At 41.9% G+C, this 26,897-nt stretch overlaps 2 protein-coding genes across 4 annotated transcripts in view; one reads left to right on the top strand and one right to left on the bottom strand.

The window, feature by feature from the left end:
* LOC110535327 (high affinity cAMP-specific 3',5'-cyclic phosphodiesterase 7A) overlaps positions 1 to 10,978 on the top strand; it is a 41,540-nt gene extending 30,562 nt beyond the window's left edge. For all 3 annotated transcript variants that reach the window (XM_021620256.2, XM_021620258.2, XM_021620259.2), the window contains 9 exons: positions 3,828 to 4,009; positions 4,124 to 4,187; positions 4,773 to 4,969; positions 6,518 to 6,649; positions 6,868 to 6,959; positions 8,522 to 8,666; positions 8,757 to 8,853; positions 8,985 to 9,065; positions 9,187 to 10,978. In XM_021620256.2, the coding sequence (XP_021475931.2) occupies positions 3,828 to 4,009; positions 4,124 to 4,187; positions 4,773 to 4,969; positions 6,518 to 6,649; positions 6,868 to 6,959; positions 8,522 to 8,666; positions 8,757 to 8,853; positions 8,985 to 9,065; positions 9,187 to 9,500 (1,304 nt within the window). In that variant the 3' untranslated portion in view covers positions 9,501 to 10,978. The remainder of the gene's footprint in view (positions 1 to 3,827; positions 4,010 to 4,123; positions 4,188 to 4,772; positions 4,970 to 6,517; positions 6,650 to 6,867; positions 6,960 to 8,521; positions 8,667 to 8,756; positions 8,854 to 8,984; positions 9,066 to 9,186) is intronic.
* Positions 10,979 to 13,102: 2,124 nt separating this feature from the next.
* mtfr1 (mitochondrial fission regulator 1) lies at positions 13,103 to 26,365 on the bottom strand. The gene is made up of 9 exons (XM_021620266.2): positions 26,216 to 26,365; positions 20,122 to 20,219; positions 19,097 to 19,198; positions 16,254 to 16,387; positions 15,826 to 16,067; positions 15,400 to 15,649; positions 15,086 to 15,284; positions 14,880 to 14,942; positions 13,103 to 14,770 (listed from the first exon to the last, which is right to left on the bottom strand). Exons 2-9 carry the CDS (start codon positions 20,155 to 20,157, stop codon positions 14,723 to 14,725), a joined length of 1,074 nt encoding a protein of 357 aa, XP_021475941.2. The 5' UTR covers positions 20,158 to 20,219; positions 26,216 to 26,365; the 3' UTR covers positions 13,103 to 14,722.
* Positions 26,366 to 26,897: the final 532 nt, after the last annotated feature.

A 26,897-nucleotide genomic window follows, 5' to 3' on the forward strand; every position in this document is an offset into this window, starting at 1 on the left:
TTAACTCTGTAGATCTGCTACGGACAGCCCTACCCCTGTGAGTACTACCTTTCTTTAAATCTGTAGATCTGCTACGGACAGCCCTACCTCTGTGAGTACTACCTTTCTTTAAATCTGTAGATCTGCTACGGACAGCCCTACCCCTGTGAGTACTACCTTTCTTTAAATCTGTAGATCTGCTACGGACAGCCCTACCCCTGTGAGTACTACCTTTCTTTAAATCTGTAGATCTGCTACGTACAGCCCTACCCCTGTGAGTACTACCTTTCTTTAAATCTGTAGATCTGCTACGTACAGCCCTACCCCTGTGAGTACTACCTTTCTTTAACTCTGTAGATCTGCTACGGACAGCCCTACCCCTGTGAGTACTACCTTTCTTTAAATCTGTAGATCTGCTACGGACAGCCTTACCCCTGTGAGTACTACCTTTCTTTAACTCTGTAGATCTGCTACGTACAGCCCTACCCCTGTGAGTACTACCTTTCTTTAAATCTGTAGATCTGCTACGGACAGCCCTACCTCTGTGAGTACTACCTTTCTTTAAATCTGTAGATCTGCTACGGACAGCCCTACCCCTGTGAGTACTACCTTTCTTTAAATCTGTAGATCTGCTACGGACAGCCCTACCCCTGTGAGTACTACCTTTCTTTAAATCTGTAGATCTGCTACGTACAGCCCTACCCCTGTGAGTACTACCTTTCTTTAAATCTGTAGATCTGCTACGTACAGCCCTACCTCTGTGAGTACTACCTTTCTTTAAATCTGTAGATCTGCTACGTACAGCCCTACCCCTGTGAGTACTACCTTTCTTTAAATCTGTAGATCTGCTACGTACAGCCCTACCCCTGTGAGTACTACCTTTCTTTAAATCTGTAGATCTGCTACGTACAGCCCTACCCCTGTGAGTACTACCTTTCTTTAAATCTGTAGATCTGCTACGTACAGCCCTACCCCTGTGAGTACTACCTTTCTTTAACTCTGTAGATCTGCTACGTACAGCCCTACCCCTGTGAGTACTACCTTTCTTTAAATCTGTAGATCTGCTACGGACAGCCCTACCTCTGTGAGTACTACCTTTCTTTAAATCTGTAGATCTGCTACGTACAGCCCTACCCCTGTGAGTACTACCTTTCTTTAACTCTGTAGATCTGCTACGTACAGCCCTACCTCTGTGAGTACTACCTTTCTTTAACTCTGTAGATCTGCTACGTACAGCCCTACCTCTGTGAGTACTACCTTTCTTTAACTCTGTAGATCTGCTACGGACAGCCCTACCCCTGTGAGTACTACCTTTCTTTAAATCTGTAGATCTGCTACGGACAGCCCTACCCCTGTGAGTACTACCTTTCTTTAACTCTGTAGATCTGCTACGTACAGCCCTACCCCTGTGAGTACTACCTTTCTTTAACTCTGTAGATCTGCTACGTACAGCCCTACCCCTGTGAGTACTACCTTTAACTCTGTAGATCTGCTACGTACAGCCCTACCCCTGTGAGTACTACCTTTCTTTAAATCTGTAGATCTGCTACGTACAGCCCTACCCCTGTGAGTACTACCTTTCTTTAAATCTGTAGATCTGCTACGTACAGCCCTACCCCTGTGAGTACTACCTTTCTTTAACTCTGTAGATCTGCTACGTACAGCCCTACCCCTGTGAGTACTACCTTTAACTCTGTAGATCTGCTACGTACAGCCCTACCCCTGTGAGTACTACCTTTCTTTAACTCTGTAGATCTGCTACGGACAGCCCTACCTCTGTGAGTACTACCTTTCTTTAACTCTGTAGATCTGCTACGGACAGCCCTACCCCTGTGAGTACTACCTTTCTTTAACTCTGTAGATCTGCTACGTACAGCCCTACCTCTGTGAGTACTACCTTTCTTTAACTCTGTAGATCTGCTACGTACAGCCCTACCCCTGTGAGTACTACCTTTCTTTAAATCTGTAGATCTGCTACGTACAGCCCTACCTCTGTGAGTACTACCTTTCTTTAACTCTGTAGATCTGCTACGTACAGCCCTACCTCTGTGAGTACTACCTTTCTTTAACTCTGTAGATCTGCTACGTACAGCCCTACCCCTGTGAGTACTACCTTTCTTTAACTCTGTAGATCTGCTACGGACAGCCCTACCTCTGTGAGTACTACCTTTCTTTAAATCTGTAGATCTGCTACGGACAGCCCTACCTCTGTGAGTACTACCTTTCTTTAAATCTGTAGATCTGCTACGGACAGCCCTACCCCTGTGAGTACTACCTTTCTTTTACTCTGTAGATCTGCTACGTACAGCCCTACCCCTGTGAGTACTACCTTTAACTCTGTAGATCTGCCACACCAGACAGATTGACTGACAGATGTTGGTGCAGATCTTATTTATTTCACACACTGATTAGTCTTCCTCGCCATCTAACACTGGCTGTCTTAATGTAAATAAGTCAGTCAACCTCAAGAATGCTTTTGTGACTGAGCAGGGTTGGTGATCAGGAAGTGAAGTTACATTTAATTCAGTCATGTCTTTTAGCGAAAAGACGGTACAATATTTAAGTCAAGAATTTAATGTCAATTCATCTCCTAAATGTTTTAAATTACCCACCCCCCAAACCTGAATGTGAGTCCTGCTGCGTGACGTCAGGGACTCCCAGCCCAGAAGAGTTCTCTCTCTGCCGATATACGTTTTGTGTGCGTGTTCACTTCCTGGTTTAAAAGTAATGGCCTTTCTCGGAATGCTGACGGGCTTCCTAAGTGGGACCAAGGCTTTCCAGCCAGCCATGGTGTGTGGGGGGGTGTGTGTGTCCACTGACAAAGCACAACTTGTGGTGTGTGTGAAGGCAGTAGGCTAAGAACAGGTGGTGAGTCAGCGGTGTAAGTGTGTGTCCACCCTTGGGCAGTAGTGTTCATAGTCAACCAGTCTTAAATCCAGTGTGACCTCACTGGAATGAAGTACATCAATCATTTGTTTTCTACGCATCTCTTATTCTTATTGATTTATTCTATTGTTTCATCAGTGTTCTAATTCTTATTCACTTATTCAACATTTGGTCATTTGGATAGCCCTTACTGTCTAAATTATAAGTCCACCCAAACATTCGTTGTGCAACATTGCTGAATAGGATTTAGAGCAGTTTGAGACTCTGCGGATTATCAAGCAGAGTACATTACTAAATGATTATACAGTGTCCCTCTTTGTCCCTTTCTGTAGAGCAGGAAACTGTCCAGTGAAACTCTCCCTTTTAAAAGTTCATATTCTGAATGTTATGTTGTTGACTTGTCCTTTACTCTTATGTGTGGCCAAAGCATTGGAGAAAAAAGTACTAACTCCCCACCTCAAACTTGTATCTCAAACAGACTGTTAAAAAAATTCTGGACACTTCCTCATACTCCTGGGGAGGATGAGCTGGCCAATCAGCAGTCTACTTGCATGAATATCTTTAATGACTGGTATACACACCATTCTGTTGTTGGGGTACGCCCACGCCATTAATTATGTTTTTGGGGTACGCCCACACCATTAATTATGTTTTTGGGGTACACCCACATCATTAATTATGTTTTTGGGGTACGCCCACATCATTAATTATGTTTTTGGGGTACGCCCACACCATTCCAACACAGTAAAGCTGCTTTTTAACATATATAGTTTTCCTTTAAAAAAAAAAAGAAGAATTATTTCACTCATATATTGTAAGTAATTATAGGTCATATTTCATAGAAATCTGGAAACACTGAACAGTTACTTTAAATCTATGCATTATATTTATATCTACCATGTTGTAAACCCTTCACTTCTAACTAACTTAGATGTTCTAAGCCTTTGTCTCTGTGCCTTCAGCCTGCTCAGACTCTAGTCTTATCCCTGATCCTGGCTTCAGTTCGGCTGGGCCTGTGTCTGGCAGGAGGCTCCGCAGACTGCTCAGCTTCCAGAGGTACCTGCACTCCTCCCGTCTGCTGCGGGGAACACCCCACCTCAACCCCCTCCACATCCTGGATGAGGACTACACCGGACAGGCCAAGGTCCGATGCTCACACTCTCTTAGCCAATCATATACACGTATGCATGCATGCATGCATACACAATTCATATTTCTGTCTTAACACAGACCTACATTTGCATGTTTTCTCTTGCAGTGTATGCTGGAAAGGGTCGCGACCTGGAATTTCGACATTTTCCTCTATGACAGATTAACCAATGGTATGTTTCTGACATCCATCTTTCTCCCAAAAGCCTTAGCTACATATTTGTATTCAAACAAATGTATTTATGAAGCTCTTTTTACATCAGCAGATGTCACAAAGTGCTGTACAGAAACCCAGCCTAAAACCCTAAAAAATGTAGAAGCACGGTGGCTAGGAAAAACTCCCTAGAAAGGCAGAAATCTAGGAAGAAACCTAGAGGAACCAGGCTCCGCCGGGTGGCCAGTCTTCTATTGACTGTGCCGGGTGGAGATTATAAGCGTACATGGCCATTTAAGGCCAGATTGTTCTTCAAGATGTTCATCATCCTCAGAGAATAAGCGAAACAGTGTAACATTACTGCATAGGCCTCCTTTCAACTCAGGCATTTGTAGACAATGGCGCTCTCTGGTGTTTGTTATGATGTGTGCTGTGTAGAAGTGGAATGGTTGTTTTTTTCCATAGATTTTCTTTGCAATGCTGATGCTATTGCAATGTTAAACTCCACCACAAACATAAAAATACATAACTACCTACCTACCCCCAACACTATTCCTGACCAGATCTTTAAACTACATATACCATGTCTCCCCTCTCCATGCAGGAAACAGCCTGGTGACGCTGACCTTTCACCTCCTTAACCAGTATGGTCTGTTGGAGCTGTTTCAGCTGGACATGGTAAAGCTGTGGCGCTTCCTGGTCATGGTGCAGGAAGACTACCACAGTCTCAACCCCTACCACAACGCTGTGCACGCCGCTGACGTCACGCAGGCCATGTACTGTTACCTGCGAGAACCCAAGGTATCAGACAGAGCTATTATTCCATTGTACAGAAAGTATTCAGAAGTAACTTACTGGGCTATTGACCACCTTATCCCACTGAGCTAAAGCCTAGGCATTAGCATATGAGTCTTCAGGTCAGAGGCAAGGTTACCAATCATGTACAGTGCATTCAGAAAGTATTCAGACCCCTTCACTTTTTCCACATTTTGTTACATTACAGCCTTATTCTAAAATGGGTGTTTTTTCCCCTCATTAATGTACACACAATACCCCATAATGACAAAGCAAAAACATTAGAAATTTGTGAAAATGTGTTACAAATAAAAAACGGAAACATCACATTTACATACACTGCTGTTCAAAAGTTTGGTGTCACTTAGAAATGTCATTGTTTTTGAAAGAAAAGCTCATTTTCTTTTCCATTTTTAAAATAACATCAAATTGATCAGAAATACAGAGTAGACATTATTAGGATCCCCATTAGCTGTTGCAAAAGCAGCAGCTTCTCTTCCTGGGGTCCACACAAAACATTAAACATAATACAGAACATCATTAGACAAGAACAGCTCAAGGACAGAACTACATACATTTTAAAAAACACACATGTAGCCTACATATCAATGCATACACACAAACTATCTAGGTCAAATAGGGGGGAGGCGTTGTAAATGTTGTAAATTACTATTGACTGTTGTAAATGACAATTTTAGCTGGAAACGTCAGATTAAAAAATAAAAAAAAAATTAAAAAAAAATAATAATCTACAGTCCCATTATCAACCATCACTCCTGTGTTCCAATGGCACATTGTTAGCTAATCCGTTGATCCTTTTAAAAGGCTAATTGATCATTAGAAAACCCTTTTGAAATTGTTAGCACGACTGAAAACTGTTGTTCTGATTAAAGAAGCAATACAACTGGCCTTCTTTAGACTAGCTGATTATCTGGAGCATCAGCATTTGTGGGTTCAATTACAGGCTTAAAATGGCCAGAAACTCGTCAGTCTATTCTTGTTCTGAGAAATGAAGGTGCTTCCATGCAAGAAATTGCCCAGAAACTGAAGATCTCATACAACGCTGTGTCCTACTTCCTTCACAGAACAGAGTAAACAGGCTCTAATCAGAATAGAAAGAGGAGTGGGAGGCCCCGGTGCACAACTGAGCAGGAGGACAAGTACATTAATGTCTAGTTTGAGAAACATGCACCTCACAAGTCCTCAACTGGCAGCTTCTTTAAATAGTACCCGCAAAACACCAGTCTCAACATCAACAGTGAAGAGGCGACTCCGGGATGCTGGCCTTCTTGGCAGAGTTCCTCTGTCCAGTGTCTGTGTTATTTTGCCCATCTTAATCTTCTATTTTCATTGGACAGTCTGAGATACAGCTTTTTCTTTGTAACTCTGCCTAGAAGGCCAGCATCCCGGAGTCGCCTCTTCACTGTTGTTGTTGAGACTAGTGTTTTGTGGGTACTATTTAATGAAGTTGCCAGAATAAGGCTGAAATGTAACCATGTGGAAAAGGGGGGATGAGCAGAGAAAAGTATGCCTACGTTCCCTGTCTCTCCGTAGCTGGCCAAGTCCCTGACGTCCTGTGACATCCTCCTGGGCCTGTTGGCAGCCGCCACTCATGACCTGGACCACCCGGGAGTCAACCAGCCCTTCCTCATCAAGACCAACCACTACCTGGCCAAGCTCTACAGGGTGAGAGCACATCGCTGGTACATTCCACACCTCCTGTAGCTTTCATATTAGACATGGGTTGGAAGACACTAGATGGCCATGTTCAACAGGTCAAAAGTGTTGATAACTTGACCTAGTTCATGGTTTATTTGTTATTTTAAGATAACGTTGAGGTCTATGATTGAATGCACTTAGCAGCGCAGGATTATAGCGTTCTAAAAATGCTAATGTGTCTGTAGAACTCCTCTGTTCTGGAGAACCATCACTGGAGGTCTGCAGTAGGTCTGCTGAGAGAGACCGGCCTGTTCTCCCACCTGCCTGCTGAGGACGGGTCAGTCTGCACATTTCTTTTCCCAATGCCAAGTGATTTAATGACTGTTTTTAATGAAATGTAATGGCAAAATGTCCATTTCCGCCTAAATAGACATACCCAAAAGTAACTGATATTAATGTATGATTCTGACATGCAAAAACTTGGTATATTTGGAAAGGAGACATCTGGGAGATTATGAGGAGAGATCAGAAGATTGAGAGCAGTTACATAGTTCACTGTACACAAGTGATCTTTCATTGACAAGCTATAAGTGAATTATTGATGACAGGAGCTGGAAACATGTTGGATGGTTTCCACAACATGTGAACAGTATCAGAAAAAAATGGGATTGATAGATCTAACAACTGGAAATGGGCAGATGTTTTAGTAAGTGGTGTCAGGTATGGTCACGAGACGTTTCCAAGTGTCCCTAAACCTCTCCAAAGTGGCATATGTACAGATCATTCCAGTGCTATTACATATTTGCAATCCCTAAATGCTATTTGTTCAGTATAAAAACACAATTTCTACCATCTGATTAGGTCAACCTTTCTAAATGAGCGTACACCGTTTCATGGCCTAAACTACTCAGAGTAATCATTCACTAAACAGGATACAAAAGAACTACAGTTTTAACTTGAAACATGTTCCATTTTTAACAGAATCCATCAGGCTAGGTGTGATTTCCCCCCCCCCCACATGTAGCTCTTGCTCAAACACAGACCAAATGGAAGCTTATCTTGTAAGATGTTTGGTGAAAATGTTGTGTAAAATTAACATATTGACTCTCAGGGCTGGTGATCAGTAACGGTAGGTCACAGGCAGACAAATAAGACATGCTCTGTGGAGTCCCGGCTTTCAGTGTGTCAACGTATTCCGTGTTTATTTCGTTTATGCTTGACAACGCTTAACATAATGTAGGTAGCAGCCATCTTAAAATGAGGTCATCGGCTCACCCTGCCCTTATAAATTCTAATGCCCATATGTGGTAGTAAGTCACACCAAAGATTTGAAGGCACCAATCAATAGCCAAGAGACTCATCATTCCGCAGACAACCTGCTTTTGGAGATGGGGACTGTTCTCATACCAGACTGTTCTCATACCAGACTGTTCTCATACCAGACTGTTCTCATACCAGACTGTTCTCATACCAGACTGTTCTCATACCAGACTGTTCTCATACCAGACTGTTCTCATACCAGACTGTTCTCATACCAGACTGTTCTCATACCAGACTGTTCTCATACCAGACTGTTCTCATACCAGACTGTTCTCATACCAGACTGTTCTCATACCAGACTGTTCTCATACCAGACTGTTCTCATACCAGACTGTTCTCATACCAGACTGTTCTCATACCAGACTGTTCTCATATCAGACTGTTCTCATACCAGACTGTTCTCATATCAGACTTAATTGATTTTTTAAAAATCAAATAGGGTCCCCAAATATGGGGATTTTACATTTAAGAGGTTTTAAAGATCAAGGTAATGAGTTGTTGTACACTTAGAGTATTGAGTATGGTAGTAAAACGCTTAAAGCATATTTTAATGAATTCCTCTGTTCATCATCTCCTCAGGCTGAAGATGGAGCATCAACTGGGTTCTCTTATCCTAGCCACTGACATCAGCAGACAGAACGAGTACCTGGGGAAGTTCAGGACACACCTGGACCAGGATGACCTGTACCTGAGCAACGCCAGCCACCGACACTTCATCCTCCAGGTGTGTGCCTGGGTAGAACCAGCAATTTTGGATCTTATCAGCTGGAAACTGTGGGGTCTGACTGGCTATTTTGTCTCTAACTCCTTGCAGATGGCTCTGAAGTGTGCGGACATCTGCAACCCCTGCAGACCCTGGGAGCTGAGCAAACAGTGGAGTGAGAAAGTGACAGAAGAGTTCTTCCACCAAGGTATTCTCTCGTTCTTCCTTTCATTCTGTATGATTATCATTCTCCCTCTACCCTTCTTAATCTCCAGCAGTCTTTTCACCTATCCTGTTGATTTCTGATCAGTGTGTGCTGTGTTGTCTATCCCTCTGTAGGAGACATTGAGAAGAAGCACCGACTTGAAGTCAGTCCACTGTGTGATAGCCAGAGTAACTCCATGGCAAACATTCAAATTGGTAAGTTTTTATGACGATTTCTAGTTTAGTACTAGCTACAATACATTGATATAAACCAGAGGCTCTCTTAGGCCTGCATCTATAACCCTGTGTGTTTCCCTATCCCTTTCTTCCTTCCTAGGTTTCATGACGTACGTGGTGGAGCCTTTGTTTGCTGAGTGGGGCCGGTTCTCTGACACACGTCTGTCCCAGACCATGCTGGGCCACCTGGGGCTGAACAAGGCCAGCTGGGGTGGGTTAGTACAGCAGGAGGGGTTCTCTAGCCCCGAGGAGCTGGAACCTAGCAGCCCTGCCTTCTTCACCATGTCAACGCCCGCCGTCACCGAGTCAGAACCAGAGTCTGCCTCTGCTGCGGAACCCATAGCTGTCACCATGGCAACAGCCACAGGAGAAACCAACTACAAAGAAATACCTCAGGGAAGCAAAGAGTCCTGACACTCCATGTTTGCCCTTAGAATCCTGACCCCTGACCCTTAACCGCTAGCCTCGACACACACTGGGGAGAGGGTGGGAGGAGCGGGGTATGGCATTTAACCCCCCCCTACTCCCACTGCCCCACCAGAACAGTACTCATGTTTTTGTTGCCTTTGCCTCCCATATTTGACAAACCACAGATTTTATTTATTTATTTTTTAATTCCTTTCCTTGACATACATAGATACTGCTGCTGTATTTAGTATTTTTATTGGCTTATTTTATTTATTTATTTGTCCTCTGTAGTTTTAGCCTTACTAATGTAACACCACCATTTTGAAGGCGAAGTGCCATTTTCAAAACAAAGTTCTGTAGGAGGATTTGAAACACACTGAGTATTGAAGAGATGCTCTCTAAAGACCGCACAGAGATGCCGTGATGTGTGTTGATGCGTTTGTAAGGAATCTTCTTCCTGAAGATAATGTGACAAGCCCAGTCCTTTTGCTGCCTCTATGAAGACTGTTTACAGATGTCTTGTTTGTTTGTCCTTGTTGTCCATTCGAAATGAATCATTATGGTTCTGCGATATGCCTTCTAAGCACAGATGCGAAGAACCACTAGTGTTTGAATTGTCGGCACACTGCTGAAGTTGACTGATACACACACACACACACCAGATGCCATAAAGAAACACCCCCTGTGCTCCATTGTATTCATTTCTTCCTTGCACTGCCAAAAGACTGAAATATTGGACACAACTTCTGTTCTGAGAGAACTTGGGTTAGACAGAATGGTATTCTAGAATGTAACTAATATGAAGAAGCATTGTTGTCAGTGACTGTAGAGAATGCATGACCTCTAACCCTGGACCAGTCACTGAGGCATAGTACACACACCCCATCTGAAAACTCACAACACCACTCACGCAGAGTGGACTGTAGGAGGGAAGTTTACTGTGGTTTAGCTACCTGTGAAACAGCTGTTTACTTCTACTGAATGGGACTCTCTCAGAATGTCTCTCATTATCATCATAGCCACATGCAACCTAGGACTGCTGTACTGATGCCTTATAACTATGCACACTGCGCTAAGTGACCAAACCAGCTCCCTACCACTAGTTCTTCTAGTAATCTCATGAAGTACATCGTGTGCTTGTCCTCTTAATGCACTGTCTGATTTTCTTTTGCCTTTTTGTGAGGAAAAACTGAACTCAAACACATTCTGTATATAAACGTTTTTAGTTTTTTTTACATTCCATCTCCATTTATACATTTTTTTATTTTTATTCTGTAGACTGCACAAAGATTTTAATAACAGGTGCTTTTTCCTATTTTAGCTGATTTTTAGTATTTTCGCTGTAAGACTGTTTACAATTTGTTGCGACAGCCATTTTGGGAAGAAGACTTGTCAAGCCATTTTGTACAGGATTTGCCGTGTTGACCTTTTGATACATGCTTGTTGCCGTTTACATTTTGATAAATAAAACAAGTTGACATGAATGACTGTTACTGAGAATGATCCAAGTGAACTTTGACTGTGATAGAAGTCATATACAGGGATGTATTGAGGTGAAATCTTCATTGTAGCTAGAAATGTAAGGAATAGGAATAGGAAATGTAAGGAATCTTACAGGACAGTAACTGTTCAACATCATACACCGTTTGGTCCTTTTGTAGCTCAGTTGGTGTTGCTTGTAACGCCAGGGAAGTGGGTTCGATTCCCGGGACTACGCATATGTAAAATGTATGCACAGATGAGTAAGTCACTTTGGTTAAAAGCATCTGCTAAATGGCATATTACCCTCCTGGGGACATGAACTGTAGTCATTCACTGTTCAACCTTGATGCTTGGGATTACTGGGCTCAGGCTAGAGGTCGACCGATTATGATTTTCCAACGCCGATACCGATTATTGGAGGACCAAAAAAAGTTGATACCAATTATTCGGCCGATTTTTAAAAATATATTTTTTATTATTTATATTTTTTACATTTAATTTTTTATAAAACATGTTTTTAAACATTTGTAATAAATTACAATTCTGAATGAACACTTATTTTTAAATTAATATAATACATCAATAAAATAAATTTAAAATAAATAAAATAAATAATGCAAAAACAAAGTGTTGGAGAAGTGCAATATGTGCCATGTAAAAAAGAAAAGCTAACGTTAAAGTTCCTTTTAGAACATGAGAACATATGAAAGCTGGTGGGTCCTTTTAACATGAGTCTTCAATATTCCCAGGTAAGACATTTTCGGTTGTAGTTATTATAGGACTATTTCTCTCTATACCATTTGTATTTCATTAACTTTTGAGTATTGGATGTTCTTATATGCACTTTAGTATTGCCAGTGTAACAGTATAGCTTCAGTCCCTCTCCTCGCTGGGCTCGAACCAGGAACACAACGACAACAGCCACCCTCGAAGCAGCGTTACCCATCGCTCCACAAAAGCCGCGGCCCTTGCAGAGCAAGGGGAACAACTACTCCAAGTCTCAGCGCAAGTGCCGTTTGAAACGCTATTAGCGCGCACCCCACTAACTAGCTAGCCATTTCACATCACATCTTTACACCAGCCTAATCTCGGGAGTTGATAGGCTTGAAGTCATAAACAGCTGCTGGCAAATGCACGAAAATGCTGTTTGAATGAATGCTTACGAGTCTGCTGCTGCCTACCACCGCTCAGTCAGACTGCTCTATCAAATCATTGACTTATAAAGTAACACACAGAAATACGAGCAGTAGGTAATTAATAAGGTCGAATCCGGAAACTATCTTGAAAACAAACGTTATACGGAACCGTTCAGTATTTTATCGAATGGGTGGCATCCATCAGTCTAAACATTCCTGTTACATTGCACAACCTTCAATGTTATGTCATAATTACATACAATTCTGGCAAATTAGGCAGCCCAAACTGTTGCATATACACTGACTGCATGCAATAAACGCAAGTGACACAATTTCACCTCGTTAATATTGCCGGCTAACCTGGATTTCTTTTAGCTAAATATGCAGGTTTAAAAATATATACTTATGTGTATTGATTTTAAGAAAGGCATTGATGTTTATGGTTAGGTACACATTGGAGCAACGATACGCACCGCATCGATTATATGCAACGCAGGACATGCTAGATAAACTAGTAATATCAACCATGTGTAGTTAACTAGTGATTGTTTTTTATAAATTTAATGCTAGCTAGCAATTTACCTTGGCTTACTGCATTCGCGTAACAGGCAGTCTCCTCGTGGAGTGCAATGTAATCAGGTGGTTAGAGCGTTGGACTAGTTAACTGGAAGGTTGCAAGATTGAATCCCCCGAGCTGACAAGGTAAAAATCTGTCGTTCTGCCCCTGAACAAGGCAGTTAACCCACCGTTCCTAGGCTGTCATTGAAAATAAGAATGTGTTCTTAACTGACTTGCCTAGTTAAATAAAGGTGTAAAAAAAAACAGGACAAATCGGTTTCCAAAAATACCGATTTCCGATTGTTAAAAAAAAACTTGAAATCGGCCATTCCGATTAATTGGTCGAACTCTAGCTCAGGCAATGTGGAAACAGTCCACTTTATTTACCCAAGACGTATCTTGAGGTGACATTGATTGGACAAACATTCCATGCACACAAGTATCATTTTGGTTTTATTCATGAATTTTCTTTCAAGTATGGAAGACATTTCACAACACAGATGGTGTTTTACATCAAGTATCACTGACAGTTGAGTTGTCCATGTTCTCCCACCATGCAGTTCAAGTTCAAAGCTTAAACACACTGAGCAGGAAATAGATATCGGTACAGCACATACAGTATGTCAATGATAAACACACTGGTCATTGATTGTCTTAGTGTTAGATTTATCTGAAATGTTTTCCCCCTAAATAGTCATATTGGTCATGCCATGTCTGTGTCAAGGTGTGCAGAGAACACCTTTGTTATGCCACAAAAATATGAAGTATGAAATTCTTAACCAGCAACAGAATATATCCAAGGAGGAACAGTGGTTATGGTATGAAATATTCTTAGCATCAAGGCATCTGGATATAAACAGAGGGATACTCAGCTTGTCATCAAGTAGCACTAAATCCCCAGATACCATTTGGCTTCTAACCATAACCAAATACAACTGAATGATAATGCCAGATCAGGAACACAATGGAACAAAAATAATAATCATGCCCAGCATTGGTAAGTTGTAGTTTAAATGACTGGTAGACCCCAGTGTTAAGCTTTAGTTCAACACTAACCTTGTTCCCCCCAGACTGCATTAAGACAACACTGTCACCATAGATTCATTTGGTCCAGTCTTCATACTGAGGTACTGTATGGTAACAGTGTTTCCAGAAACAGAACTGGTCCCAGTTCAACTCAAAAAAGCTAAAAAGAGAGCCAGTCTAAAACAAAACATAAATACAATTACATCTCAACCATACATGCTTTGATAGCATTGATAACAGCTACAACTTCATTATTTGTATCAAGTATTAACTAAATTCAGTTCAAAACAAAACATAAATAAGAGATCTAGAAATCAGAAATTAGACTGTTTTTGTCAATAGCATTCTAGTCAATGGCCCAATACTCTACAAGAGGGACCAAATGACAAAGTGTTCCCTCTCCTCTGCATACATTTCTCTCTACCCACAGCAAGCAGTAGACAGCAAATACCCAGTGAGGCAAAGAGGAATACAACTGCCTTTAGAAGGGCATGCAAAAAGGATACACCTTTCCATCTGTGATTTAGAGAAGGTTCATTCCCATATATAAATGTAGTTATGAACAGTTGTCAGCTGAGAGGAATGTTAAGAGTCTGTAGTGTCAGTGTGTATCCAGAACATAAAATACTGGTGTGCCTCATATTGGAATTTAGTTATGATAACAAAAAATAAAGATGTACAGCAAATCTGTACAGCAAAGTTTGACCTTTAAGATCAAAGACTTTGAAACTGGCGTCATTTAAGAAACAAAAATAGACATTTGATTAAAACAAGTTAAAATCGAAGTGGTACACACAAAAACAGATCCTGTATGTTATCAAAGTGCAAGAACTGAAGAAGACTGAGGCAATGCAACACTGTTGCTGAGCAGGAATGGAGAGCAGATGAACTAAATATCTAGTCAGAAACCATGTGTCCATCCAGAGACAGCTGACAAACCGCTTCATAAGGCACTTAGTGTCCACGACTGTCTGAAGGTCCAGAACTCTGAACAAGTCCAGAATTCCATCCCACCTCTGTGGGTGCTCAGAGGAGATTTCTCTTGCCAGTAGATTTCAACATGTGCTGCCCAAACTACAGGATGGGAAAAGAGACAGGAGCAAATGAGTTTCCAAACGTATCAAATATTAGATCAGAAACCTTTATAAACCAAAAAGGTTTGTCATGCTTGCACTTCTCTTACCAGGGGGGTGTCTGGGCATGGTTTCACTACAGGGGCTGGGGTTTTCAACCGGGACTGCCTTACCTAGAGGACAGAAAAAGGTAAGCAACTGACAACCCAGACACACATCTTTGTTGTTGCACAATCATACAGTGTAGATGGAAAATGATAAGGCCCAAAAGGAGGATTCCTAACAGAGAGTAATGTAGTATCCGTGTTGCTCTTACCAGGGGAATCTCTACTTTCTTGTTGGTCTTGGGGAATTCATAACAGAAAGGTTTCAGTTCAGAGGCTGGGAAGTCAAACTCCTTATCCTCACTGCTGTTGTGGCGATAGCGATGGGCGAACTTGCGCTTCAGGGCATTAGCGATAAGAGACGCAGCGTCTGTGGGCTCTCTTGGTTTGGCTTGGCTCTCCTCTGGCCGTCTGGACAGGAACACACAGGGATTAAGGGAAATCAGTACAGGTTTCAGTTAATAAAACAAGAGAGTTGTGTCCATCTTCTGTAATGTAGAAGTCAGACCATGAACACGGTGCCTACCTCTTGGCAGGGCGCAGCTTGACTTTGCCAATGTCTTTGAGCACGTCCAGCATATTGGGAACCTCTGCCTGCTTGGGCCCCTGGTCCAGCAGAGTCTGGCCCTCAGTCTTCTTCCCACGGCGCTCCTGGATGAGGTCAATGACTGAGAAGCTCTGCTGGAGCCCCATGAGTGGGGGTGGAGGGGGAGGAGGCGGCGGGGGAGGTGGAGGGACGCAGGGTGGAGGAGGGCCACCTGGGGCGGGAGGTCCTCCTGGGGATAAGAAATGTACAGATTAGTCTGACAATTATTCCATGAAAAGCTGCCATCTTCAGGCAGATATACATCATTACAGTGGAAAAAATAGAACCTTACCCAACAAAGGAAGGGGCTGAGATAGTTTTCTTTACCTTTTAGTGTGTGTGTGTTCTGAGGTCTCTCTCTCATACCTGGTGTCAGTGCGTTCTGCTCCTGGGTCAGTACTATCTGTGCGATCTGGGCTCTGAGTTTAGCCAGCTCTGTCTCTAGAGCACTGATCTTCTGGATGGCCTCATCGTTGCTGCAGGTCTGACCCTGGGGCTCCGGCTCGGCCTTGTGCAGCCTGGGTAATGACCTCCGTCTGGGAAAAGGTTGTTGTTGTTTGGGCTGAGGCGGGTGAGAACGAAACATGAGCCCTGACGGTGTCTCTGACCTGAGTGGGACCGATGGTATACAGGCACCATATTAGAAAGCAGGAAAGAGATTCATGGAGTAATACACACATGGAAAGTTAACAAGCACAAAGGAACTCCCTAATAAGCACAGTGTGGGTCAATAAACAGGGGCAACATCATGGCTTGAGAACGTCTGCCTGTGCTAACGCCCTCTCTTTTCTTACCTCAGTCTCCCAAATCCAAACCAGTCATTTTTCTCCTCCTCGTCGATCCAGCAGACATCAGCCAGAGAGGCCAGCAGTCCATTCCGTCTCCCGGTGCTATTCAGGACACTACTGTCCTCAGTGTAAGGATCGAGCTGAGACACAGGGCAGCCATGTTAATTAATACACCTAAACATTGTCTTTAACCACGTGAGGTATTCTCTTTTCATGACTCAAACTTCATTCACACTATTGGAAACCTACCCTGACAGACATTTGATTGGCTACGGTTGACTTTTAGAAATGGAGCACTGAGAACCGAAGTAAGCCATTTTGATGCCGTCTGTCAGCCTGTCGAGGTCCATTCTTAATTATGCAGTCTGTCAACAACCCGTCGAGGTCTATTCGTATGCTGTCTGTCAACATGAGCTTAAAGTCATAGAAAAAGACAGATACCTTTCAGGGGACAGTCCAAGAGGACCAATGTTTCACCTGTATTTATTTATCAGCGGTGATCTAACTATACCTACACACACTGAGTATACAAAACATTAAGGACACCTGCTCTTTCCACAAAAGCTTTGACCTGGTCAGTCTACGACCCCTTACTGACATCACCTGTTAAACCCACTTCATTAAGTGTAGATGAAGGGGAGGAGGCAGGTTAAAGAAGGATTTTTAGGCCAATCAATTTTTAAGACAATCGAGACATGGATTGTGTTTGTGTGCCATTCAGAGGGTGAATTTGGAAGACAAAAGACTTCAGTGACTTTGAACGCGGTATGGTAGGTGTCAGGCGCATCAGTTTGAGTGTGTCAAGAACTGCAACGCTGCTGGGTTTTTCACACAACAGTTTCCCGTGTGTATCAAGAACGGTCCACTAATCAAAGGACATCAAGCCAACTTGACAACTATAGGAAGCATTGGAGTGAACATGGGCCAGCATCCCTGTGGAACGTTTGACACCTTATAGCATCCATGGTTCGACAAATTGACTCTGTTCTGGGGGTGAATGGGCAAGACAAAATATTGAAGTGCCTTTGAACGGGGTATGGTAGGTGTCAGGCACACTTTTTTGAGTGTCAAGAACTTCAACGGTGCTGGGAATTGAGGCAAAATGTTTGGTACAGTAATCCATCTACCTCTAAAGTTATTTCAGCCACACCTGTTGCTGACAAGTGTATAAAATAAATCACACACCCATGCAATCTCCATAGACAAACATTGGTAGTAGAATGGACTTACTGAAGAGTTCAGGGACTTTCAACGGGGCACCTCATAGGGTGCCACCTTTTCAACAAGTCAGTTCATTACATTTCTGCCCTGGTCAAGTGCTGTCAATGTGAAATGCAAACATCTAGGATAAACAACGGCTTAGCCACAAAGTGGTAGGCCACACAAACTCACAGAACGGGATCACCAAGTACTGAAGCGTGTAAAAATCATCTGTCCTCTTTTGCAAAACTCACTACCGAGTTCCAAACTGCCCCAGGAAGCAACGTCAACACAAGAACAGTTCGTAGGGAGCTTCATGAAATGGGTTTGCATGGCCAAGCAGCCGCACACCAGCCTAAGATCACCACGTGCAATGCCAAGTGCTGCCATTGGACCCTGAAGCAGTGGAAACACATTCTCTGGAATGATGAATGCTGCTTCACAATCTGGAAGTCCGACAGACAAATCTGGGTTTGGCGGACGCCAGGAGAACGCTACCTGCGTCAATACATAGTGCCAACTGTAAAGTTTGGTGGAGGAGGAATAATGGTCTGGGGCTATTTTTCACAGATCGGGCTAGGCCCCTTAGTTCCAGTGAAGGGAAATCTTAAAGCTAAAGCATACAATGCCATTCTAGACAATTCTGTGCTTCCAGCTTTGTGGCAACAGTTTGGGGAAAGGCCTTATCCAGTTTCAGCATGACAATGCCCCTCTGCACAAAGCGAGGTCCATACAGAAATGTCTTGTCGAGATCGGTGTGGAAGAACTTGACTGGCCTGCACAGAGCCCTGACCTCAAGCCCATCAAACAACTTTGGAATGAATTGGAACACTGACTGCGAACCAGGCCCAACCTCACTAATATTCTTGTGGCTGAATGGAAGCAAGTCTCTGCAGCAATGTTCCAACATCTAGTGGAAAGCCTTCCCAGAAGAGTGGAGAGTAACTGTTATAGCAGCAAATGGGGGGGGGGACATTAGTCAACAGTACAAAGTTACTGTTGTAGGTTGCCTGATGAACTGACCTAAAACAGACATACTGCATTCCTCACAGAAAGGACAGCTAAAGGGTGGGAGAGAAGAAGAAACAGTAATGACAGGAAAGATGAATGTAAAGACTGAGCAGGGCAATGATAACATGACTATCTAAATTAACTGTTGTGTTCTGTGTAACTGGAACTTTCTAATGCAAAAAAAACAAAAAACAATTGCGATCAGACGTCAAATCTAAACATTAAAAAGGCACCTTGATATTTTATTACCAATGAGGAGCAACATAGCCGACTTCCCTAAACAGGAAATCAGCACCTACGTCCATGTTATTGGTCTCATGACGTTTCCTATTCTGTTTAGTGTTGAAGCATCAAAACAAATGAACAAGCTGGCAAACACTCTTGATGAGGGTGACTTGACAGAATACATCAGGCCAGAGAACGCCAAGATGAGGGTGATTAGATCAGAATACATCAGGCCAGAGAACGCCAAGATAACGTGACACTTGAGCACAAGGTAAAGAGCAGTGACACAGAAACAGTGACAGACACGGAAACAAAGTCACATGGAAACAATGTCCCACACAGATCATACTCAGTCCAAGTATGGCGGCGGACATGTTATATGCCTGCCTCCTCTGTCGCAGAAACAGTTTTACCTGAAAATGGACCCTGGGGCATGGTTTGAGGGGAAGATTGGTGGCTATTCTTCTCACAATACTCCTTGAGGAGCCATACGCCTTGCCTGAAAAGCCAAAGGCCTGTCAAAATAAACACACAGGTCTATGGTTAAGTACTAGAATCAAGATAATCGGAACATCACAATTAAATCATGCCTTATAAGACAGTATAGTAGAAGTACAGTATAGTGGAAATGCCATTCAGTTCTCCTCTACTTCTGGGTATACTGTAGTTGCTACACCATCTGGTTTCGATTTCCTCCTTAACTTTAGTTAATGGTGAGAAGTCGTAATTTTATTTTAAATAGAAAAATATGCATACCTTTATGAAAACACAATTTCCCACCACCATGCTAAATTGGCTAAATGCTAATCCTGGATGTTGTGTATTGCGTTCAGCCAACCAGGTCGAAACTATTAGCGGCATCACATTGGCGAAAACCAAGACTGTACTCAGGGCAGACTTGGTTGAAGCTAAATATGTTTGAGTTGCTTCAGGAACAATTTTAGCAAACTAAGCCTTTTCCTAATCTTAACAATTATCCTAACCTGCCACATTAATTATCCAAACCTGCTGCATAATTTCTTCTAACCTGCTAAGAAAAGTCACTCCTGCTAGTCGAAACCAGCAGACCCACCCTGAGAAATCTTGGTTTTCAGATTGTGACAGATTGTCACGTTCAGCCAATCAGGTTGCAGCAAACATCCAGGATTAGCATTTAGCCACTCTCCCATGCTGGTGGTACACATATTTGTCCTGTTTTTCTCCGCTTTCACCATTAAATAAAGTTCAGGAGGAAATCGATGGCCTATGCAGCCTGAATGGAGAATGATTTAAGTACGAAACGGTTCACAAGGGATATGAATGTATTGCCGGTGCATACAATGCATTTGGATGGTAAAATGAAAACGACTCAATATCGCCAACTGCCGACCTTTAGGTAAATAATATCTGGTCTGATCATGACTCTACTCCATGGTATGGGGGAAATGAAAACACTTACCAGGTCCATTTCTATTCTTGGACTTTCTTTACTCATTCTATCGATGTGTTTTCACAGAAGCAGTTGTACACAAGAAAGCATCTTCTTTGTGAGGTAGTCTGGGGGAAACAACAGGAAGACAAACAGGGGTAGAAATACCTGTAGTTAGCATTGTGATATTTTGGCCTTGCTCCTGATATTCTAAATGTGTTTGTTTTTATCCTAGCCATCACTTTGGACTTCTCTTTGTATTCATACTATACGGAACAAAAACAAACTCAACATGTGAAGTGCTGGTCCCTTGTTTCATGAGCTGAAAAAGATCCCAGAAATGTTCAATATGCAAAAAAAGCTTATTTCTCTCAAATTGAGCATGATTTTTTTTACATCCCTGTTAGAAAGCATTTTTCCTTTGCCAAGATAATCCATCCACCTGACAGGTGTGGCATATCAAGAAGCTGATTAAACAGAATGATCATTACACAGGTGCACCTTGTTCTGAGGACAAGAAAAGGCCACTAAAATGTGAAAACAATTTTCACACAACACAATGCCACAAATGTCTCAAGTTGAGGAAGCATGCAATTGGCATGCAGACTGCAGGAATGTCCACCAGAGCTGTTGCTTGAGAATTAAACTGTTAATTTCTACCATTAGCTGCCTCAGTTGTTTTAGAGAATTTGGCAGTACATCCAACTGGCCTCACAACCACACCAGCCCAGGACCTCCACATCCGGCTTCTTCATCTGCGGGATCGTCTGAGACCAGCCAGCTGATGAAAATGTGAGTTTGCGCAACTGAAGAATTTCTGCACAAACCGTCTCAGGGAAGCTTATCTGCGTGCTCGTCGTCCTCATCAGGGTATTGACCTGACTGGAGTTCAGTGGGCGAGCGGTTCACTTATGTCAAATGCCCCATGGTGGTAGTGGGGTTAAGGTATGGGCAGGCATAAGCTATAAACGAACACAATTGCATCTTAAATCGATGGCAATTTGAATGTACAGCGATATCGTGATGAGATCCTGAGGCCCATTGTCATGCCATTCATCCACCACCATCACCTCATGTTTCAGCATGATAATGCACAGCCCCATGCCACAAGAATCTGTACACAACTCCTGGAAGCTGAAAATGTCCCAGTTCTTCCATGGCCTGCCTACTCACCAGACATGTTACCCACTGAGAATGTTTGGGATGCTCTGGATCAACGTGTACGACAGGGTGTTCCAGTTCCCCCCAATATCCAGCAGCTTCACAGAGCCATTGAAGAGGAGTCCGACAACATTCCACAATCAACAGCCTGATCAACTCTATGCCAGGAAGATGTCTCGCATGAGGCAAATGGTGGTCACACCAGATACGGACTGGTTTTCTAAGCCACACCCTTACTTAGAAAGAAGAACCGCTAGAATATTTATTTCAAATGACTGATTCTCATATGAACGGGTAACTCAGTAACATCTTTGAAATTGTGGCATGTTGTGTTTATACTTTTGTTCAGTGTATATATGGTGAAGTTGAGTTCTCAGCTAGTTTTATTCCCTGCCTTTTTAGGGACCCTGTCTGAAAGCTCTCAAGGCCCCCGCCCCCCTCCATACATTTCACCTGACGCCCAAAAGTACATTTTTAATGATTAGCAGGACAGGAAAAATTACAAATTCACACTCATCAAGAGAGCATTCCTGGTCATCCCTACACAGTGAAATCAATGGTGTACATTTAAACTCTGACAGTTTTAAAAAGTACACTATTTTCAGTGAACATATGAATCCCACTGAACTGGTGTTAAAATAACACTTTTTAAAGTGCTAAAGATTTAACTCTGTTGCAGTGTTCCCCATTCAACTATTAGTGCTCAAATGAACTTCTTCAAATGAACTCTATTGTAGAGTAATGCGCAAAGCCTACAGTGTAAAACAGAACACTTAATTTAGAGTAAACTCGACTAAAATGAACACCCGAGGGGTTACAGTAAAATACTTTTTGGGTGTTCACTGGGTGGTCAAAGCATCATTTGCAGATTTCCCAGGGTGCCTTTTCTTTGAGTTCATTTTTATTACCACCCACGACTATATTTGTTAGTGACAGAGACATGGTTATTGAATCCTTTCCTTTTAAAAAGGCCTGTGGCTTTCACCAAGTGAGTACCTAGATGAATGCTATCATTAAAATTAAACTCTTTGACAATACACACATCACATAAGGCCTTAATTTGATGGACTAGTTTTACCCTAACACAGTGGTGTTAGGAAACTCCTGGTTTACAGACCACATCATGCCCACAAGTCACAATATCCTGGCTTGCAAAGTTATATGTATTTCCTTTTGGAATCAAGCCAGCGTTAGGCTATCCAACAGTTTGAGTTTTCATTCACCCATAACCTGCATTCAGAATGACGTTCAGGGTTAGGAAAGTTGATAAGAAGACGACCTAAACCATTTAAACTGGAACCACCATTTCAGTAAGGGGTGCAATAAATCTAACTAACTGATTGGATTAGTTTAAAACAATTTATGTTATGTTTGTGTAGCATAAGTTTAATAAATTAATCAATGTACATGCAAAAGCATTAAAACAATCTTTAAAAGAAATAAACCTACTTGCAGTTGGGAAATATGATAATGATCGGCGTGATTGATGGGACTGTTTTACTATCCAATGTGTAAAACCGCTTCTACCCCCAAGCCATAAGACTGCTGGACAATTAATCAAATGGCCACCCAAACTATTTGCATTCACACCCTCACCACCCCTTTGTTTTTACACTGCTGCTACTCACGGTTTATTTTCTATGCATAGTCACTTTACCGCCACCTACATGTACAAATTACCTCAACTAAGCTTTACCCCAGCACAATGACTCGGTACCGATACACCCTGTAAATAGCCTCATTGTATTTTATTGTGCTACTTTTTTCTTTATTTAGTAAATATTTTCTTAAAACCGCATTGTTGGTTAGTGGGTTTGTAAGTAAGCCTTAAAACGGTAAGGTCTACGACACCTGTTGTATTCAGCGCATGTGACAAATAATATTTTATAACTCTGGTTATTAACACCAACACTGAGGGTTCTAATACACCATTGAGTGTAAATTTCACTCTTAGAGTGAATTGAATCCTGAATTAACACTAGAAATGTTACACTGAAACACTGGCCAATTTGCTGTGTACTGCATTTGTGTTGGAGTGTGCCCCTGGCTATCCGTAAATACAATTAAATAGATAATGTCCTTAATATAGGCCAAATAAAATTATTTTAGGACTGACCCCAATTAGTTGACTGTTCGGTCAATAGGCGGTTGGTCAACCAATATTATTATTTTTTTGAGCAGTAGCAAAGAAATAAATATAAATATATATTTTTGGACTTGGGCTCACATATAGGACTATGGATAATCCCTAATATGCATACGGGCGTTTTGAATGAGTCATCACCTTTGAAATCGCTGTCCATTTCGTTGTGTTAGGCTTTGAAACATCCACAATGACCATGTTTCTACTCAGTTTCAACCTACTGATTAACTTCTTTCTTCAAACTAATCCATCACAGTGACGTGAGTTTTAAAAGAACATACTGTTTTGACGATAAGTGTTTGATGTGATTTTTGATTGCATTTGCATTGAATCCAGAGTGGTTAGAGGGACAATAGAGCCCTGAGTACCAGGCCATTAGTGACCTGATCATAGTTAATGAGTTGGGTACTACTAACATGTCCAGAGTGCATGAGGAGATTACCGTGAGTCAACAGTCATAACATTTTACTGTGGTCATGAAGCATTACTGCCGGTGCGGCAGTATAGTTGATTTTATTAAAGCACATAGGGTGTTGATGTGAGATTTCAAAACCATGACTAGAGAGAGACTCAACAAATACAGTAAAGAGCTGCTGTTTTTATGAGTAAGTCTATGTTTAAGTTGTTATTCAGCACTGTAAATACTTTCTTCAGCCGTTGTCTAAGCCATTAAATGCACGTTCTCCCTACTTCCAAATATTAGCCAATATTAGCCAATATTAGCCAGATCAACTGGGGTTTGTCCTGGTGCAGCAAAATACCCCCCAAGGGATGCCAGTTTGGATTTGGATTCACACCAATCAAATCACATTCTAAAGCTGGGTGGCCACTGCACGACTTTCAAAACCCCATCATCACTGAGCGTCTCCCATTAAACGGCCGTCTTTCCTTTAGTGTGTTGCCAACGTAGTGGTGTGCACATTAAACGATGTGAGACAGTGGTCACAAACTACAAGATTCTTCACTTGGTCGTGAAGATTTTCGATACCATGCTGTCTCACAAAAACTATCATGTGATTCGATTTAAGTAGCATACAGAGTTTAAATATCTAGCCAACATTTTGAAAAAAATAACATTGCTTGTGAACTTCAGAGCTGTAACGATTTGACACTTGCTTTTGTTGAAGGGAAGTACAAACGCATACTAGTAGCTGTCGCTCCTGCTTGAGGGTCTACACATTCTGGGTGATGCAAAACGTCATCTCACTGGCAAACTCTCACTGGCTATTGCTGATCAATTTGGCGTTGCACATCTCACACTACAAGAGCATTGCAGATTTTATGCCGATAAAATCAAACCCGTTTGAAAATATAGGGACGTCTGGGACTGCTAAAAGAAGAGATCCGCAGCCCTCAGATTGCATCTTTGACCCGCTCACATTAAAAGAACGTAGGTGATGGCCACAAGACCTGAATAGGCAAACACATGGGGATTTTGTCTCCAATCTCAAAAACTTGTCCGAGACAGCTAAATCATGGCCAAAATTGTGTAGTGTACACCCGGCTTTCGCAAAATGTCATTGTCAGACAAACGTGTAACTAGCATGCTAAAACTGCACTTTCCTAAAACAATGGATGGAGATATGGATTTGGATCGTGGTTTTGACTTAATTCTCTGTACAGGCCAATGATTCTGAACCAACCATAAATGCATATATTGGGCCTAGATGTAACCTAGTAGGCTCACGTTAACTAGCTAGCGAATTTATGGTTCATTTTTGCACATGAGGGGAAGTTAGCTAAAATGCTTGCTAGCCTAGGTAGCCTATGAAAACAAAAACGAAAAGCATACTGTATGACAGAGCCATAGACCGTTTTGCTAACATGAAAGAGAAGAGGCTGGTATTGGCGTTCAACTAGTCTACAAGTTGGGTCAAGTAAAAAAAATATGTTTAATTGCGCATGCAACACACACATATTTAGCACTGATTGGACTAAATCGTTTTTTGTATCTTTAAATTTGTTTTCATTGTATTAAACTAAACATACATAGCCTTGTTGATGTTTAAGTTGAAATTGTGCTGGAATAGTGGAGGCAGTGCTCCTGTTGTCTTCTTGCTGACTTGCGGTAACTCTGTGGTTCTAAATCAGTAGTTGTTTAGTAAACTGTCTAAAACATTTAACTTGCTTGACCATGCTGCAGGTTTGTTGCATGCAATATTTGCTTTGTGGATGTCACTGGACAGATGTTGCTCTCCGGTTGTGTGACGAAACAAACGTATGTGTAGTTGAATTTATTCGGCCAGTGTGTGGCTTGTCTTGTTGTTGTCACGGGCTTATTGTATTATATCATGATGGCGTAGGTCCTTATGATTCCAAAACCATAAAGCTGTAAATAATGTTCAGATTGAGCGTCGGGGCTCTTACCAAAACTCTCCCTTACAGAAGACGCCTTCATCCAACGACATGTGTAATGGAAAGGAGTCATGATCGGGCTAGTGTTACGTTAGACAACTCACCGGCCTTTCTGACCTGCAAACTACTGCTAGCAAGTTGCTGTGTGTAACTAAGCCTGGCCTGACTTAAGTTTGGGACGAAAGCCATACATTTCTGGAAATATCCACTGCGTGACGAAAAACTTAACTAGGTTTTGAACCACTGAATCTCCTGACATATCCCTCTGAGTCTTTTGTAATTAAGCAAATATAGTTATGTTAGTTGGTTGGCTAACGTTAACTAAACTAACAATTTACTATATATAGCTAACGAAACTCCTTGTTAACCAAGGCGTTTTGAACGTAGACCGTTAACATCGAGTCTAGCGAAAGGTAAGTCATAGCAGAGTTTGTGGATCGAATTTGATAAATAAAAAATACTTACGAGACTGACTTTGTCGAAATCCAAGGAAAAATGTGTTTCCCAAATCTCCACTCTAGTCTTGAGTAACCGCGTTCCTGGCGGAGTGAGTGGGCGGGATAAAATTTTTATTTCTTGACGTATGGGTTGTTGGATAATTTTTATGAACCAATGGGCATTGAGACATTGTTTAGACTGGGCTTGTACTATAACTTTAGGATACTATTATTGGTTGATTATAATAAATAACAGGCCAACTGACCAACTGGAGTTCTTGTCATAAAGGACGCGGACCCAAGGTCTTGGTTTACAGACAGCAAGTAACAAAATATCAAGTAACATCAATTCCTTGTCTGTAGTTTACTGTCACTTTTTTTTGTGAACAATTTGGTAAATACAATACATACATACATTAGTAAATTAACCACAACAGTAATCAAGGTCTTGACAATTTGTTCCAGTAATGTATTTGTATTTATTATTTATTTAATCGGGGAAAACCCATTGAGACAAGGGTCTCATTCTCAAGGGTGCCCAAATCACAGTAATGCAACAATCGAATACAATGTTAAATAATATAAAATAAAAACTGTTACATTCATCACTTGCTTTGGTAATGTTAACATATGTTTCCCATGCCAATAAAGCCCCTTGAATTGAATAGATATATAATCACTTACTTTGGTAATGTTAACATATGTTTCCC

This window comes from Oncorhynchus mykiss, chromosome 11 (assembly GCF_013265735.2).
Source record: "Oncorhynchus mykiss isolate Arlee chromosome 11, USDA_OmykA_1.1, whole genome shotgun sequence".
Lineage (NCBI taxonomy): Eukaryota > Metazoa > Chordata > Actinopteri > Salmoniformes > Salmonidae > Oncorhynchus > Oncorhynchus mykiss.